The sequence below is a fragment of the Fukomys damarensis genome, unplaced genomic scaffold (assembly GCF_012274545.1).
Source record: "Fukomys damarensis isolate Sample0158 unplaced genomic scaffold, DMR_v1.0_HiC HiC_scaffold_23, whole genome shotgun sequence".
NCBI classification, from domain to species: Eukaryota; Metazoa; Chordata; class Mammalia; order Rodentia; family Bathyergidae; genus Fukomys; species Fukomys damarensis.
Window position 1 is genome coordinate 51,314,451 of NW_022900935.1, and position 18,423 is coordinate 51,332,873.

Here is an 18,423-nt window from a genome sequence, read left to right on the forward strand (position 1 = left end):
TTTCTTTCTTTTTCTTTCTTTCTTTCTTTCTTTCTTTCTTTCTTTCTTTCTTTCTTTCGTAGGAAAAATTTATTGAGAGAAAGAAAGCTTCTGTCTAAGAGAGACAGAAGGGGCATGGGAAAATGGGTTGCCTGTTCACTCAACTTCTCAAACATGTTTTATGGGACACAGCCATGAGGTGAGGTGAAGGTGGGACAAATCTAGTCAATTAGTAAGATTGCAAGTACAGTCACTTAGGTAATATTGATCAAATGGGGATCCATTGGGGAAACAAGTCACATAGCAAGCATACAAGGAATGAGCTGCGTGGCTTTTTTTTTTTTTTTTTTTTTTTTTTTTTTTGGTATCAGGGATTGAACTTTGCTTGTGAGGCAGGCGGCGGAACCACTGAGCTAAATATCCAGCTCCACCTGGCTTTTTAAAGAGATATTTTAATGAATTTTTTTTTTTTTGTTTTTTTTTTTTTTTTTTGAGACAGAGTCTCACTATGTAGTTGAGACTGACCTGGAACTCACTATGTAGCCCAGGCTGGTCTCGTACTCACAGCGATCCTCCTGCCTCAGCCTCCCGAGTGCTGGGATTATAGCCGTCCACCACCATGCCCGGATTTAACGAATTTTTTTAATGAAACAGAATGTTTGTAGTAGGAATAATTACTCCTGATTTATTTATTAGTTTATGTATTCTTATTCTCAATTTCTCATTTTACAAAAAGTGAGTAATGTTTCATAAGCTAATTAGTAAGTAACAATACAGAATCAGAAGGTAGCTTTCTTGTGACTTTTTTTTTTTTGGTACCGGGGATCGAACTCAGGCCCTCGCACTTACAAGGCAGGCGGTGGAAACACTGAGCTAAATCCCCAGCCCAGAAGGTAGTTTTCTGTAGAAACAACATTTTAGTGATTTAATTCCAATCCAACTTATAATATCCAGTTTAGTTAACTACATATAAATGATGAGTATTATTTCAGATATACTTGATTAGCATTTATGATATCCTTTCTATGGTATAAGACATTTCCAAATTTCATTTTAAGATATTGTTTTCTTCTGATTGAGTTTAAAATTTACTGAGCACTTGTGCTGTTTAGGGTTCTAGAAAGTTGAGATCTGCACGGAAAGCACTTTGGTGGGCCATTCCAGGATATATGTAGCTAAGGTGCACACCAGGTAACCTGCGGTCAGTAAGTACAGTAATGGAGATAAAAGGGAGAGGGAAGATTAGCACTACAAGGGAATTGTGGAGACAGGAGTGTAGGCACTGATTTCAAAGGAAAGGATAGCAAAGTAAAGACTCGGGTGACTTGGTGCTAGGTAACAATGGCATAGAGTACTTGGTTCAGGGATAGGTGAGACGAGTAGGATAGTGGCAGTGGTTGGAGAGTATGAGACATATGAAAGAAAGACTTTAGATCTGATTGGGCAAGATTTGGAGAATACTCGGGATAGAAGAGGCAAGAGTTCAAGATGGCTTTTAAAATTTCAGTCTGGCTTTCTTTGTGAAGAAGAATCCATTAATTTGAGATTAAGAGCACTAGAGGAGGCTGGAGTTTGGGGCAAGGTCAGTCAATGTTGTTTTGGCATATTGTGTTTGAAATGCTTAAGTAATCTAATTATCCATCCATCCATCCATCCATCCATCCATCCATCCATCCATCCATCCATCACTGAGCGCTCATATGCCAGATAGCCTGGAAGGGGGATTGCGGAAAGGCAGTTACATACTGCTGACATCAAATCTCTTCATAGCTGGCAGCGATCCAGCATGTAAAATGCTGTAGCATAATTAAGAAAAGTGCTATGGTTGGCACGTGGTAGAAATTGGAGGTGGAAAGCTTTGAGCAGTGGTGGTAAACCTGTAGCATGCATGTTGTTTTTCTTCTAAGACAAAAGATGTTAATGTATTCTTAATTTTTTCTAAACTGAAACCTTAGTATTCAGGTTTAATTGCAGTATTGACACTTTGAGATTAAGTAAGTGAATTTTGGGTTATATAGTTTGGACACTCAATCTCTAAAAGGTTTGCCGTCAGTGGCCTAGGGTAAGGTTAGTGCCAGAAGCACCGAGTAGGTATTTGTCCAAGGAAGTTAGAATGAGTGGTTTCCTGGCCTCTTCTATTGTGGATGAAGGGCTCACTCCAGATCAAGTAGGTCTTGGCAGGAAGTGCTTCGAGGCCACAAGGTGGTAGCCTGCCTTAGGTGTGTAGGAGAAAAGGCCCCTCTCTAGTTGGTTATTCTGTAGGTTTTATGAAGGAAAGTGAAATGAACAAATGGATGAAAGTCACTATCCTTGTGAGTTTCAAAATTTAGGATTTTCTGATCTGCTATTTATTAGACTGATTTTAGTTGGAGAAGTGTCTATCAGTTTTGTTTTGTTTTTTCCTATCAGTTTTCTTAAAGAGTTCCTGATAAATGCTTCTTTTCCATTTAAAATACAGTGTAACATAGAACAGAGCAAAAAATATCTTATAAGACTTATCAAACAATTCACACTTGGGAGGCTGAGGAAGGAGGATTGCCGTGAGTTTGAGGCCAGCCTGGGATGCATAGTGAGTTCAAGGGCAGTCTGAATTACATAGTGAGATCCTATCTTAAAAAACTAAAAAAAAAAAAAAAAAGTTATCAAACATTTCTAAGTAATCCAACTTTACCTTTCATTTTGAATTTTTAAAATTGAGTTTATTGGTACATTTTAGGTATACAGTACAATTACATTCATTATTGGGATCTTGTACCTTTTACATGACAGGTCTTGGTTCTCATTTTTTCCCCTTGTCCCTGCCCTCCCTTCATCCCCTTTATTTTGAATTTTGAAATATCCAAATTTAATTCAGCACTACCTGGTTATTTCTTACTGTCTTATATGTCTTTCATTTGAAAAATTGCAGACAGCAACTAGTAATGTCCTCACTGGATATCATGTGGAAGACTTAGACGAGGGTAAGTGCCACATTTTTTTAACTTCTCATAGCTGTGATTCTGGGCTTTTCATTGTATTGATTACTGGGAGGAAATTTACTGAATTATAGTACATGTAAGCAGAGATACAGAAGAGAATGTAAAAATTGAATTTTAAGAAATAGGTGTGGTGAAAGCAATTTTGTTCTGGCAGCTTTTCATAGAATAACAGTGAGAGTGGTAGGAGATAACTCTAAAGGTCACCTAAATCATCTTGCCTCCATGTAGGACTAAATTTAAAGATCATCCCCCCGCCCCCTGGTTCTGGGGATTGAACTCGGGTCCTTGGGCTTGCAAGGCAGGCCACCGAACTGCTGAGCTGAATCCCCGGCCCTTAAAGATCATTCTTAGCAGTCTGTAAAGGACGAATCTTACCCCAACCCCAGACTATTATATTTATATGTATTTTTTTTGGAAATTTTGATCTGTAAAGCTGAGTTCTTTCTGATACTGCTAATGGGAAAGGAAAAGAAAAAGGAAGTCATTGAATACCTGCCAAAAGCTGTGTACTATAGTTACGACTTTTATGAAACCATGTCTGACTTCTTAGGGTCCTTCTCTATCTCTTGAGAAGTGAAGTATATATTGAGGTTTAACAATTTCCACAAAGTCACTCAGCTAGTAAGGGATGAAGCATACTTTTAAACTTAACCTGGATGAATAGCCTTTTTTTTTCCCCAGGGGGTGGAGTACAGTGACTTGTGAGGAAATACAAAATCATGCTCAGCCTCTATAGCTCTAGCTTTTCTCTCTTAAGCCTTTATTTTTCTTGGCTTATTTGGAGCCTCATGTAAACAAATCAAAGCTCAATGTATTTGGAAGGAAATAAACCTGATTTTCAGCTCCTATCTCAGAATTCAAGTGGTTGAACTTTTATTTCAATTATAAAAAAGGATTACATCATATTGTGACATGTGTCAGACATCGTAAGGAAAGTGGATGACACTGTGGAGCTGCTTCTCTGTGTGCGAAGGTGGAATTTGTTATATATAAGATCTCCTTCCAGGATGCAGTCATTTTCCCATTCCTGAAAGAATTCCTGATAGAGACACATGCCATGCTCTGGAAATGACAAGCTTGCCCACTTCCATCCAGAGATCTTAGGAAAAGATTGTACTGGATAGGCCCACCAGTTGCTAGGACAGAACCAGGGCCAACTTGATTTAACTGCTGGGTGGCTGCTTCTGCAGTGATTTGTGCATTTTCCATCATGAATGTATTTAACTCAATTGATTGGTAGATTACCTTTTTTGTAGAGACAATATGTCCTTTTTACATCATCTGGGATGATGTGTGTAGAGGGATTATAGTATTTCTTACACATTAAAATATCAGAATTACTAGGTAGCCTCAAATGATAAGACTATATCCTGATTACTCCCTAGGGTCTTGTAATGGTTGGCATTTCCGCCCACCACCTAGGGGAATCACAAGCAGCGAGGAATATACTTTGTGTAAAAGGTAATGTGAAATTTTTTTTTTTAAACCAATTACGTGTCTTTGTTGAAAGGATAGACAGGTTTCCTTCGCTTTTTGGAAAGTAGTAAATCATAGTCAAAGGAGATAATATGTGAAAGAAGAAAAAGTATAATGTTACTGAATAAAATAATTTATCTGTTTGAAACGGAAGGTCATTGTCATTAAGTAATAGAAGTCAAAAACCATATCCATGAGCCTTCTTTTAATTATAAAAAACAGTGATCTAAATGCAGGTCATTAAGGCTTTGTTCAAAAGTCTTTTACAATACCAGTTATGCTATTATGTATGAATTTAATTGCTGGTCTTTTGTTAATGTCAAATTTATGTATACTGATAAAAGTTGAAATTATATAAACTAAAGTAGCGCATAAAACAGATAAACTTATTATTTTGATAACTTTCCTGAAAATATCTATCTTCATGTAATCTTTATATAGAATTTATGAGGAACTTATATTTGAAGGGCTAACTTTTCAAAATTTAATAATTGTATATCATTGTGGAAAGAATTAGCAATTCACATTTTAAAAAGTGAGCTCATAAATCAGTTCTTTTTAAAACAGTAACTAGTGGGGTTTTAGATGGAAACTCTTAGTATAGGATTGCTTTTGATAATGAAGGAAAATATAATATGTGATTTTTTTTTTTTTATGATTAAGTAGTCAAGATAGCAAATTTGAGGACTGGGGATTTAGCTCAGTGGTTCCACTGCCTGCCTCGCGGGCACAAGGACTGGAATTCAATCCCCGGTACTAGACAAAAAGAAAAAAAGGTATCAAATTTGATTTTATAGTAGTGAGAATGAAACTAGTAAATATTGAAAATCCTAGTGGAATCATATTATAGGAAAGAATACAATCCTATGAAAAGGAAATCTGAGGAAATTTGTAGTCCAATGAGAATAGAAACCCTTTTTTTAAGGCAAATAATTTAAAGCAAAGTGCAGAAAGATAGATTTGGCCTATGAAGACACCATATTTAAATATCACACGAGTGCATGATTTTCAGTGTCTTCTGAAACATAAGAGAATTTAACAAATAGCTTATTTTAAGATTAAGTGCTCCATTTGTACCATCAGGAGAACTTTAGATATGCTCAGCTTTTCAGTGTGGTGAGCCATTTGACCATTTATAATGTACTGTGGTTCATTTTGTGATCCTTACTGGACATATATTTTCCAGTTGAAAATTGTCTATGACATCTCTCCTGTCCGTTTTGGTATTTATACTTTTTGTTTCTTCTTAAGAGATCTGTCAATTTTAAATGTTTTCATTGATTTAAAACTGGCCTTGCCGGGCGTGGTGGCGCATGCCTGTAATCCCAGCACTTGGGAGGCTGAGGCATGAGGATCGCTGTGAGTTTGAGACCAGCCTGGGATACATTGAGTTCTAGGTCAGTCTCAACTACATAGTGAGACCCTGTCTCAAAAAAACAAAAAAACAAAAAAAACAACAACAACAAAAAAATAAAACTGGTCTAACCATAATTTTGTAGGGTATTTAAAATTTTTTTAAAAAATTAATAAAGCCTTTTTAAAGTCTGTTTTTGAACCCTAAATTATATAAACTAGAACATAAAGAATATAGGCATATCAAATTATTTTAATAACTTTTCTAAAAATATCTATTATAATGTAATTTTTACATAGACTTTATATAAAAATTTAAAAATTTTATTTTTGCTTGATACATCATTATCCTTATAGGGTACAATAATAATATTTTGAAATACATCTACTGTGTAGTAATCAAATCAGTGTAATAAGCATGCCCATTACCTTAAATATTTTTCCTTTCTTTGTGATGAGAACACTTGAAATCTTTTCTAGCTTTTTGAAGTGTATTTATTGTTAGTTATAGTCACTGTAATGTTTTGAGTCAAACACTGAGAAATTTTTATCTCTATCTTTTAGAATAAATTTATGTATTTATCTCTTGAAAAACTGAATATGACTGACTGCCAAATAAATTTTTGATTCTAATATAAAATGTTTTATATGTATTGCGCTTCAAATTGTCCAGTAGTTTCAGTGAAATATAGGTAATAGTAATGTAGAAAAGAGTAACAGTATTACATTTGAGGTGAGAAGTAGAAACCTTAAAGTGATAATTTAGTAATATTAATTTTTTTTCAGAAAGACAAATGTTTTCTTTTAAGTCATATCATTTTGGGAGGTAGGACGTAGCTGTGTGTGAGCAGATAATCCACTTGATGTCAGTGTTGCTTTTAAAAGAAATCCGTTTTAAAAGGAATTGTGTAATAGAATTCTTGTATCCCAGAGGAAGTAACTTCTGTCTTTTGTGGGGAGAGGGATCATAAATATTTGTGATTTAGGATTCCATTAGAATACTAAGGAAACAAGTCACTTGAATATAGGGCCGATGTTTTGCTTATTATGAGTGTTTTTCTGCCTCTAAAATGTATCTCCCTCTGTCATCTAAAACAGTGTGATAAAGAGGACATTGCAGTTTTTGTTGTTACTGAGGAGGCAGAGCAAAAATGCTGGAAGTCTTTATTGAAATGGTTAAACATAATGTATGATACAACAGTCTTTCCTATTTCACTTAGATTTTTAGAGCAAGGAATCTGTAGGTATGGTGCCCAGTGTACTTCAGCACATTCCCAGGAAGAACTAGCAGAATGGCAGAAAAGATACGCTTCACGATTGATAAAATTGAAACAGCAGAATGAGAATAAACAGCTCTCAGGCAGTTACATGGAAACCTTGATAGAAAAATGGATGAATTCATTATCTCCTGAGAAAGTGGTGAGGAAAATAAACTGCTTTTTTTTCTTTTTTGGTTGTCTTAAACAATGAACCTGTTTGAATTTTGACTTTTTCATGTACTATACGTGTTTTGGTTTATTTCCTTAACTAATATATGAAGAACGTGATTCCATATAAAATGATGTTTTAGCAGCAAAAGTAAGCACATTTGTTAAAATTAAGTACAGAACTAAACTATTTGGAGAATTTTAGGTGTTATATTAATTGCCATCTTTCTGGCAGTTTTTTTTTTTTTTTTTTTCCAGGCAGGTTTTCATTGCCATTTTTTAGTTGAGGTTAATTTTCTTCCCTTTTAAATTTTAGCTTATTTTTTTTCTTGTGAAGCTAGCTGAGAAAAAAATGTATTAAATATCATGGTATACAGTTCTATCAGTATCTTCACTGGTGACATTAATTACTCTATGTCAAAAGTTTTTGTGTTTTTTGTAACAAAACCATAACATTATTTGTTCTTTATTTGCAGCTTAGTGAATGTATAGAAGGAGTGAAGGTAGAGCATAATCCTGACTTGTCTGTTACTGTCAACACCAAAAAATCTCATCAGACATGGACTTTTGCTCTCACTTGTAAGGTATGAATTTTATGCTAATTAAAGAATATAAATTTTATTTGTTTCCCCAAAGCTTTTTTCGACTTTTATATTTCTGTGTTCAGAGAGGATTGAGTGTTTTAATCTAAGTACATCTTTTGTAGGTTCTGTATTGTACTAAAGTGGATCTTTGTATTTTAGTCATTGACAGTACAATATATATTTTTTTACTTTGAACTAAGATCTTTGTAGATGTTTAAAATATTTCTTTTTTACCTGTTTACTTATTTGGTAAAGACATTTCTGACATATTGTCTTCCAAGGAACATAGGATAGAGTTCATGGCTTACAATTAACCACTTAAAAATTGAATTGTTTAATCTGGCAGTTCTAAGATATTTAAACAATTAAAGCATTTTTAAATTTTATTTCATGAGATCACAAATTCTGTAAAAATGGCTTCTTAATACGAGATATTTTTTCATGTTAAGTGCTGTTCATCTTAGTTACAATAGTCAAAATTTAAGCTGAATAAAATAAAAAATTTTAGTGACTGTGCTCAGTGGAAAAGTTTTATGTTGTTTTTTCCACTGTACCTTCTGTATCTTGAGATGTAAATTCTAGAAGTGTTTAGCTTCAGTCTTGAACCCAATCCAGTGCTTTCAGAGGTAGCTCCCCCTCCTATGAAGACTTCCTACTTGAGGCTTCATAAGACTTTTTTAGACAAAGGATATGGAAAGGTAGAGATTGAGGGAGATATAGATTTTGCCACAGTGAAAGCTAAACACATCACTGAAGGAGCCAGGGAGGCTAGTGATTTAGCATAATGGATCATTTTAACAAGTGGGTTTTTTCTTTTTAACCATTCTTGTGTTTTTTTGTTTTTTTCTTTATAAATAGCATATGCACTCAGTTTATATTTTGAACATAATCGTACAAGCATGAGAAACTAACAATTCCTTATGGAAATACTTTCATAGAAGAGCCCAATTACAATTGGATTTTTCACCCCCTTGTACTCAATGAATTATTTTAACTTCCTTGTAGCCTGCAAGAATGCTGTATCGTGTAGCATTGCTTTATGATGCTCATCGTCCTCATTTTAGTATCATTGCAATATCTGCCGGAGATAGTACTACCCAGGTATCACAAGAAGTCCCAGAAAACTGTCAAGAATGGATAGGAGGAAAGATGGCCCAAAATGGATTAGATCATTACGTGTATAAAGTCGGGATAGCATTTAACACAGAAATATTTGGAACTTTTCGCCAAACCATAGTTTTCGACTTTGGATTGGAACCAGTACTCATGCAAAGAGTAATGATTGATGCAGCTTCTACAGAAGGTAATATTTAGACTTTTTTCCCTGATGCGATGTATTAAAAGGCAACATTAAAAGATATGTATTGGCCCCTAAATATTCCCTGGACAGGGAGAGAATAATGAGAAAATCCAAATTAATTGACTCATTTACTGTGTAATGGGCTTAGAATGGTTCACACTGCGCCCCGATCTGTTCATTTAGTCATTGGGCAAATCTTGCTTCGAGGTTCCCTAAACCAATTATTTGAGTAGATGAAAAGGTGTGTTATGATCTACCAGTTTTCTTTTAAATAAGATGATGTCAGCGCAATAAAATCTTTCAGTCTTAGTTCAGATAGAATGCCTTTTTATTGTTAATTGTATGTATACTTACAATGTCTGTTTCCATGTCTTACTGACTGACCCAGTAGGCTTTGCTGGTACTAATATATTCTTTCTTAATGAAAAGTTCTCAGTATGAGACTTCATGAGTCAGTTTATATATTCACTACTGTTAAGGAGATCAGGGTACCTATAGTGGGATCTCTGTGTTTTTGGAAAGAGTTCCCTGGTTTCTGTAAGCACCTGGGAAAGATGATGCCTTTTTTTGTAGGTTGTTACATTGCCTATACCTAAATATTACGCTTAGAGCCAACAGGACAAAAAGAAAGGGCGTGTTAGCCCACATTTCTTTGGCTCTTGGTTGGATTCATAGGTGCTTTTATTTTATTTAACAAATGCTTAAGTATTTATTTAACACTTCATATAGCTCTCCTGTATGAAACTTGATATTAACTATACCTGACATAATGCAGAGGATATTTTTCATTATTTACCATAGTATCCCATTCGTGAAAACCTAGAAAAGGTTGTTCTGTTCCGAGCAAATGATACGATTTTATTGTTTGGACATGGTAGGCATGTGGAGTTGGTCTGTCTCCCTCTGCTAGATGAGGTTAAAGCAACATTTGTGTTCAGATTTTACAATTAGGTAACATATTCTTGAATGTGTGTTAATATTACCCAGACTTCATTTTAACTTAAGTCCCCTTTACTTTGATCCTTTTTTTAATCTATTTGTATTTTGTGATATGTTACTTAATACTCTTGGAATAGCCAAATAGGTATGAGAATTGATAAAAGCATAAGATTTGGCAAATTCTTTCTCCAAAGGATAGTAAATATTTTTAGATGTTACAGGGCAAAGCGTTTTTATCACAGCTGTTCTGCTCTGCATTGTTGTGAGGAAGCAGTCAGAGGTGACATAAACAAACAGGTGTCACTATTCAGTAGACTTTTGTTTTCAGAAACAACTGTGGGTTGGATTTGGCTTGCATGCTGTAGTTTGCTCACTTCTGTTTTAGTTGTTTTCAGGGTCCAGAACTTTAGGACTACTACTAGAAAGCACACTTTTTAAATTTTAGCATTTGAAGGCAGGGGTAGTACTGGGGATTGAGTCCAGAGTGTTCATACAGGTACCTTGCAAGCCATTTTTTACTTTTGAGACAGGGTCTTTCTAAGTGCTCAGGCTATGCTTGAATTGTGATCTTCCTGACTCAGGCTTCCAGAGTCACATGCTGCCATGTCTGGTTTACTAGGGGATTTAAATCTTAAAGAGAGACTAGCGTGTACTCCCTCTCTCAAATATAAGTTGTAAAAGATGCTTTTGGTTTACAGGTGGTTGTATTTTAGAAGTTTGCTTTTAGATTGGTGATCTGCAACTCATGACTCATTTTATAGAAAACATCCAGAATCTACATCCGTTAATAAAGGCTAATTAATAATATGTTAAATGTCTTCAGAAAACAAAGTGGAAAGAAAGTGATACTGGTAAAACAGCTGATAAAGGGAAAGGATGATGATGAAGATTTAATGGGGAAGAGAGCAACGAGTGTTAGGTTGACTACTATTGTCTCAGATACGTGCTACTTTTCTAGTTGGAGAGGAAGAACAGTAGATAGAATTGTATTTGAATCCTAATTTTCTCTGTATTTACCTGTATTACCTTGGGTGGAATACTTAACATCTCTGAGCTTCATGGGGAAACATCTATAAAATTGGGCTCATATCTTCAGAGTATTTTGAGGACAAGAAATAAGCCTCACACAATATCTGGCTTGTAGTAGGCATTTAGTAAATAAGGAGCTTCAAAGAGTTTCAAGAGGACTAATGTTTTGAATCTGGTAACTGGAAGAAATAGTTCTTTTCTGATGTTTCTGCTATATCAGCTTGTAAATGCAATAAATTTTATATTTCATTCAGACATGATAGCGGGAACTAACAGATAATAATAACTCCTCCCTTTTTGATAGTATAGGTACTATATCTTTTTTTTTTTTTTTTTTTTAGTAACTGCTTTGTAGTTTGATTACCTTTTTGCATGTTTCTGTTAAATAATAAGGCTTTACTTTTAAGTAATTATGTTACAAAAAGTAATTGAAAAAGTTAAGCATTTTCTTAATTTATTTGGAAGCATTAAAATATAATTTCCCATAGTGAAATTTGTTTTCAGTAACAGGAAAAATAAATACTACAGTAAAGAAGTGTAAATTATAAACAATCTATTTTCTGATATAAGCATTTATTTGCTTGTTTAATTATTTTGCAATGCTGGTGATGACCTGTTGTGCTAATTTTTAGCTTTGTCTTCAAAAGTTTTCATACTCTTTCAATGGATGTCATTGACTATCTTATCATTTTTTTGTTAATTTCCTAAATTTTGTTTTTTTGAGACAGGGTCCTGCTATGTAGTTCAGGTTGACCTTGAACTCATGGCAGTCCTCCTGCCTCAGCCTCTGAAATGCTGGGATTATAGGCATGTGCCACCATGCCTGGCCCTAAATTTTTTTATTGTATGATTATATATCTTAGTGTGGTTGTGTATAGAGTCCTAACAGAATTGTGGAGAAATGAAAGCAGGATATAAATAATATTTGTTTGCTGTTGGGCCGGGGATTTAGCTCAGTGGGGCTGCTGCCTGCCTCGCAAGTGCAAGCAAGGTCCTGAGTTCAATCATTGGTAACCACCCCCAATTTTGTTTGTTGCTTTTCTCTTAGTCAGCAGTTTTGATTATCAGAGTTCTTATCAGCAAAAAATTTATGTGCCATTACAATTTATAAAACATTTTGAGTCATAAAAATATAAAGTGGAAGCATCTTATTTTGTTTCATTTGCTGGAATACTTGTGTGGATAACATTTGGAGGCACCGAGGCAGATTATTACATTGTTAAATCATTTCAGTGTGAAGACCCAGGTCATTTGACCTCCAGCCTCAGCCAATTCATTCTTGGAACATTTTTGTTATATAATTAGGAGAAAAATGTCGTTCTAGGTTCAGATTAGACAAGTACAGTTGGAAATTGAATTAGGTCTGGGGTTCTTGTTTCAGTATAGTTTTTATTTCATTATAAATTATAATTTGGTTTTGCACACACAAATTTAGTGATAGTGTGAAACTGTAATTTGAATGAGAAATACCTTTATTGGTTCTTCCGTTTGACTGTTCATTGTTTAATCTAGGTTTTTGTCTTTAATTAATTCTGGAAATGTATATACTTTTTCTTAAAGTTATAAATTTGGACCATGCTACCTTTTAGCTCAATGCTTCCTAAACTTTGTTCCAGTGAAATTAATAGCACCACTTATGGTAAAGACTTGCATGTACAAGTAAATGTAGAAATGCTTCATGCTCTTTCCCTCTTAGATTTATTTATTGATTGATTGATTGATTTTTTTTTTTTTTTTTTGAGACAGGGTCTCACCATGTAGTTGAGACTGACCTGGAACTCACTAGGTAGCCCAGTCTGGTCTTGAACTCACAGCTGGGAGCTGGGATTACAGATGTGTGCCACCATGCCCGGCTTTTCCCTCTTAGATTTACAGTGTGCCTTGTGATTGCAAACTCTCAGTAGGGGCTGGGGATATAGCTCAGTGGTACCCCACATTCCTGGTAAGCACAAGGTCCTGAGTTCAAAACTCCTCCCATCTAAGCAACAACAACAACAAACCTCTTAGTTGGTGTCAGACTTCATTCCATTAGTATATGACTCATTGAAACTCAAAATCAAGTTGTATGCAGCCTGTATTTCCCCAGTTTGATGTTCAATATGGAACTAAGAATCCTTTTTTTTTTTTTTCCAGTTAATTAAAATTTGAGTTAGGTAAAAAAGTAAACAAGCAAAACTTGTAATTTTTCTGTTTGTCCTGATATACGAAGGATCCAGACCTTTCTGTTTGTAGGCCATGAATGAATTTTTTTCTAGTTGTTGTATAATAATCCTACAGACTAGTCAAGAAATATGTATAACTTTAATGCAGTGTTTTTCTTTGCTGGTGAGATTCATGTTCAGAAAAATGTTCTATACTAAAAATTTTTTTTGGATTTAAATTGGAGATATATTTCTCAACAATATGTGGGAAAAGACATATACAAAAAGAAGGAAATTAGTGAATTTTTTCTCCTTTCTTAGAAAACAAATTGAATTATATACTTTATACGACAACTTTGATTAATAGAATTTTTTTTTCCAGAATTTTTTTTCCACTCAAACTCAGGACCTTGTGCTTGCCAAGTGGGGCAGGCATGGTGCTACTGAGCTCAATCACTGGCCTTGGAATTTTTTGCTTTAAAATATTGATTTGAAATTGTGTTGTTAACATGCGGAGACAACATGTTGAAAACTTACTTGTATAGTTAGATGTAAAAGTTGCATATACTGTGTATTTTTCTGAGTCTAGCAGTATATGTTAAAAGCTAGTATGTCTTAAAAGTAATTCCCAACTTGCCAGTAATTCCCAAAGGTTGATGGTAAATTAAGGATATATTATATACCTATATATAATTTGATCAGAAAAGAATAGAAAAATATATTTTATTATTTATTAATTTATATATAGTTTGGTTTTTTGAGATGAAGTCTTGCTGTGTAGTTCAGATTGGTCTTGAACTTACTATGTACCCCAGGTTGGCCTTGAACTCATGATGATCCTCCTGCCTCAGCCCCCAAGTGCTGGAATTACAGGGGTGCACCACCACACCAGGCAAAAAAATAGATTAAAAAAGTGTGTTAATAAAAGTTAATTGTAACTGAGTAGAAATATATAAAATCTTTGAGACGTTCCTGCTGTCACACTTTGCTCTTTTAATTTTTTGTTACCCTTTTTAATAAGGAGAGCGAAAATAGGGACAGACAGCATGAGGAAGCTAAGAGGATACTCAGGTTACTTGTAGCTAATAGTTTTGGGAACAGGAAGAGTACTGAGCTGGATGGTGGGAGTGATAGTTTGGGATTACTTTGGCATTTTATAGCATTGTTATATTGGGCAGTCAAGACCAAAATATTTTCTAAGAGAGAGTGTGGTGTCTGATTTGTGAATTAGAAGCATTTTATTTCATTTTCTGTAAGTCTTAGTTACATTTAAGTGTTTTAAGTAAATTTTGTACATACCACGTCATTGATTGCATGCATTTTATGTGTCAGCCCTAGTGCTAGGTACTTGGACCTCTAGGTATTTTCCCTCTTACTGTTTTCTTTTTCAGTCTATAAGCCATTGTGCTAAAGATATTTTTTAAGTTGGCAAACCTTGAGATGCTGTATTAGAATAGTAACTTTGTGGTTGAACTGGGAGCAGCTGCTGTTCTCAGTATCAGAAGAGTTAGGGAAGTTGGGAAGTGTATCTTGTGTCACACTAGTTATTCTGGTCTTGAATTCTATTTTCGACAGCAGCAGTCCTTCCCTTTTATTAGTTTTAAAAGATTAGGTATATCCTAATTATCTTTAATTTTTTTCTTATAGATTTCTTTTAAAATGTATTTCTTAGTTTATCACATCTCAGGGGAAGAAATTCCATAGGTTTATAATTTCTGTTGGGCTTACTTTGATATTTATTGTTAGAGAAATAGGTCGATGAGTCAGTGTTAAGTGTTGTCTAGATGGTTTTCAGTATATTGGCCTTAAATTATTTGCTTTTTGTTTTTCTGGAGTTGTTTTCATTTTAGCCTTAGGTAGGATGAAGAAAAATACACACCAAAGATGTGCTGGCTAAGGCTGTCCTGAGCAGTGTTGGTCTGGTTTAGATGTTGGCAGGCATGCATGTGCTGCAGACAGGGATGACAGCCAGCTGCAGTGGCAGTCATGTCCATTGTCCTCACTGGGGAACCTTACCTCCTCCCTCTCATGTTTAAAGGGGCACTCTGAAGACCTAATGACCTTGAAGCATTATAAATTTGGTGGGTCATTAAACAGGCATAGTTAAGTTTCTTCTTACAAGTGAAGGAATTGAGCAGAATTTCACATAAAGTAGGGAAAGAGAAATGGTCTTCATAATCATTTAGTGCCCACTGGTCATTTTATATTCATGACTTTTTGACACATAGTCATTTAAAAGTTGAGTAAATAAGATAAAATTTAACCTTGAGAATTGTTTTGGAATTGTTATGCTACCTCCTCATGCCGCTTTTAAGAATTCTCTAAAACAGGATAGGAATCATGGCACTATATAGATAAAATGAGAAAGACACTGTTATTCATGTTGGTTTTTCCAAAATGTCCGAATACTAGAGGCCTAGAGTAGAAAGACTTTCTGTATAAATTGGTTTGCATATTTAATTGGTAATATAAAAAGCTTTCTCAATAAGTTCTACTCTTTTAGGTTTGTTAATGTCCCAGCTATTTAATAATCAGGAATAACTAGTGACTTTGCTTTTTTGGTTTGTTTGTTTGTTTTTTTTTGGCATGGTACTGGGGCCTGAATCATGGCCATCAAAGGAGCTACATCCTCAGCCTTTTAAAATTTCAAAATGTTTGACATAGGGGTTTACTAAGCTGCCCAAGCTAGGCTTGAATGTGCAAACCTCTTACTTCAGCCTCTCAGAGTACTGGGACTGTCGGCATGTGCTACCAGGCCTGGCTAACTAGTGACGTTTTAAACTGTGTGAATATAGTATTGACTTACGCATAGTCTGACTTAATTTAAATAAAATACAATTTAAGGTATAATTATGCAAGATACTTCTTCCATTCCTACACAGTAATACCATTTTTCTTTTTTTCCCATTGTTTCATTTTTCTATATCCTAAGTATGTTCTTCAGTATTGTGTAGTTTTATTTTATTTTTAAATAGCTGGTTATTTGATTTGCTGTTGTATCATTGCTGTTTTCCTTTTTGACTTCTGAGATTAAGATAAAAATTATATACACCCTTCTATTGGGGTGATAATGAGCACCTGATTTTTAGTGATGTTATATTCTGTTTTAGGACTGTTGTCATTGGCATAATTTAAATCTTTTTTTGTAGCTATCCTCTAATGAATGACTAGGAAGAGCTTAATTTTAGAGTGATTTAGGAAGAAGATATGGTTCATTTACTTCAGGAAACTTGTGAAACTATTGCCAAAACAGATACATCTTTAATTTTTTCTTTCAGATTTCTCTTAAAATGTATTTCTAGTTTCTGTTCTGTTTCTGAGATGTTACTACATCTTAGGAGAAGAAATTCCATAGGTTTATAACATACCAAAGTATTTCTAAAGTATAAAATTTTAACGAGCAGACCATCTTTATGTCTTAATGACAGTTGTATTTATGTTGCAGTTTGAGAAATAATAAATTTGTCATGTAAAAATGCCTTAAACAAGGAACAAAGGTGAGAAACTGGGGTTCTTCATATTTTTGGTTTTATTTTTGTTAAGATATTAGCACTGGTTATTTGCTACTGTTGAGGAATTTCTTTTGGTGGATTACTACCATACTTAAATTTCAAATTTGCAGAATGACTTATGAAACAAGACATGACAATTATACCGATATTCTTATTTCGAAGATAATTTAGGGTAATGTGTTTGTCCTCTGGAGACTCACTGATCTTTGGGTTTTTTATTTCTTCCTCAATTTTTAACATGAACTGTGAAACCACCTTGAATTATACTGTATTAAACTTGGCCTACTGAGTGAGCTGGACATTTTTTCCTTTTGGTTAAGTTTATTTTCTTAGGTGTAATGATGTTCCATCCAGTAGAAAGTAACATGCACTACAGATTGAGCCTGGGGTGGTCACACATGGAGTTTCTTATGAAGGCTTTCATTATGAGTTGGTTGTGTACTACATTTTTAAAAAGGCTGTCAGAACTTGAACAATTACTCATCTTTCATTGTGCTGTACTTACAGTATAATTTCAGTGAGGCTAAACTGGATTTTTTCAGAAATGGCATAGTATCACACTTTAATGAGAAATCAACAGTATTGTACATGTCTAAAAGATTTTTGTTTGTAGTAAATTGACGTTCAAATAGTTTCACTGTGCTTTACCACAAGAAAAGATTTAACTGTTTACAGGTTTTTGATCTTGTGTAATGGGATAGGTATTAATAGAGGAGGAAAGTGATAAAATATTATCTTAGAAGGAACTTAAACATTTTTCCTGCAGATCAGATTTTTCTTGACTGAAGAGTTTTAATCTGCTCTTAAAAAATGTTAATAACTATTTGTGATATGTCCTGGTCTTATGTTCTTTACATGGATATCTATTAATGTTATTTCGTGCAAGTAGACAAAAAATATTTCTGATATGGGGAAAATACTTTCCCAGTGGGTTCTTATTTGTTTTTATTTTTAAGAATTTTAGCTCTAGTATATAAAACTCTTCTGGCAAAATATATGATGTATTTTTTGTGAATTTTAATGTTGTGTTCCTTTATAAATATATTTTTTGTTTCCCTTCAGATCTTGAATACTTGATGCATGCAAAACAACAGCTAGTAACCACAGCTAAGCGCTGGGATTCTTCTTCTAAGACTATTGTAGATTTTGAACCTAATGAAACTACTGATTTGGAGAAGAGCCTTCTTACCAGATACCAAATTCCTCTCTCTGCTGACCAGCTATTTACCCAGTCCGTTTTAGACAAATCATTGACCAAGACCAACTATCAGTCAAGATTGCATGACCTCCTTTATATCGAGGAGATAGCCCAGTATAAAGAAGTCAGCAAGTAAGTTACTTTAGAAATATTGTCCTCTCTTTCTTTGTTAAGTCTCTCCTTTGGGTAGTATTTTTGTTTTTGCGATGGAGGTGTGCCTAAGTGAAGACAGATATTAACATGTTGTTCTTTGGTAGCTGTATTCTATCTTTGAATGGCATATGAGCTTGTTAGGGCAAGAGCTGTGTTGAGGACATTGTTCATTTCACGAGACCTTAATAAGCATCTACTAAGGGATTGATATGCTCTTTGTCACATGCTAAAAGTATGAGTCTGTGGTTCCTGCTCTTGAGGAGGTTTTCGTGAATGGTAGTCACAACAAACACTCAGTGAATATTTGTTGACTTTTTTTTTTTTTTTTTTTTTTTTTTTTTTTGGGGGTTTTAA

At 34.3% G+C, this 18,423-nt stretch overlaps 1 protein-coding gene across 3 annotated transcripts in view; it reads left to right on the forward strand.

Moving 5' to 3' along the window:
• Positions 1–18,423, forward strand: part of Helz (helicase with zinc finger) — a 152,299-nt gene that overhangs the window by 37,668 nt on the left and 96,208 nt on the right. For all 3 annotated transcript variants that reach the window (XM_010616799.3, XM_010616801.3, XM_010616800.3), the window contains 6 exons: positions 2,888–2,939; positions 4,343–4,418; positions 7,007–7,205; positions 7,690–7,797; positions 8,803–9,100; positions 17,781–18,048. In XM_010616799.3, coding sequence (XP_010615101.1) covers positions 2,888–2,939; positions 4,343–4,418; positions 7,007–7,205; positions 7,690–7,797; positions 8,803–9,100; positions 17,781–18,048 — 1,001 coding nt within the window. The remainder of the gene's footprint in view (positions 1–2,887; positions 2,940–4,342; positions 4,419–7,006; positions 7,206–7,689; positions 7,798–8,802; positions 9,101–17,780; positions 18,049–18,423) is intronic.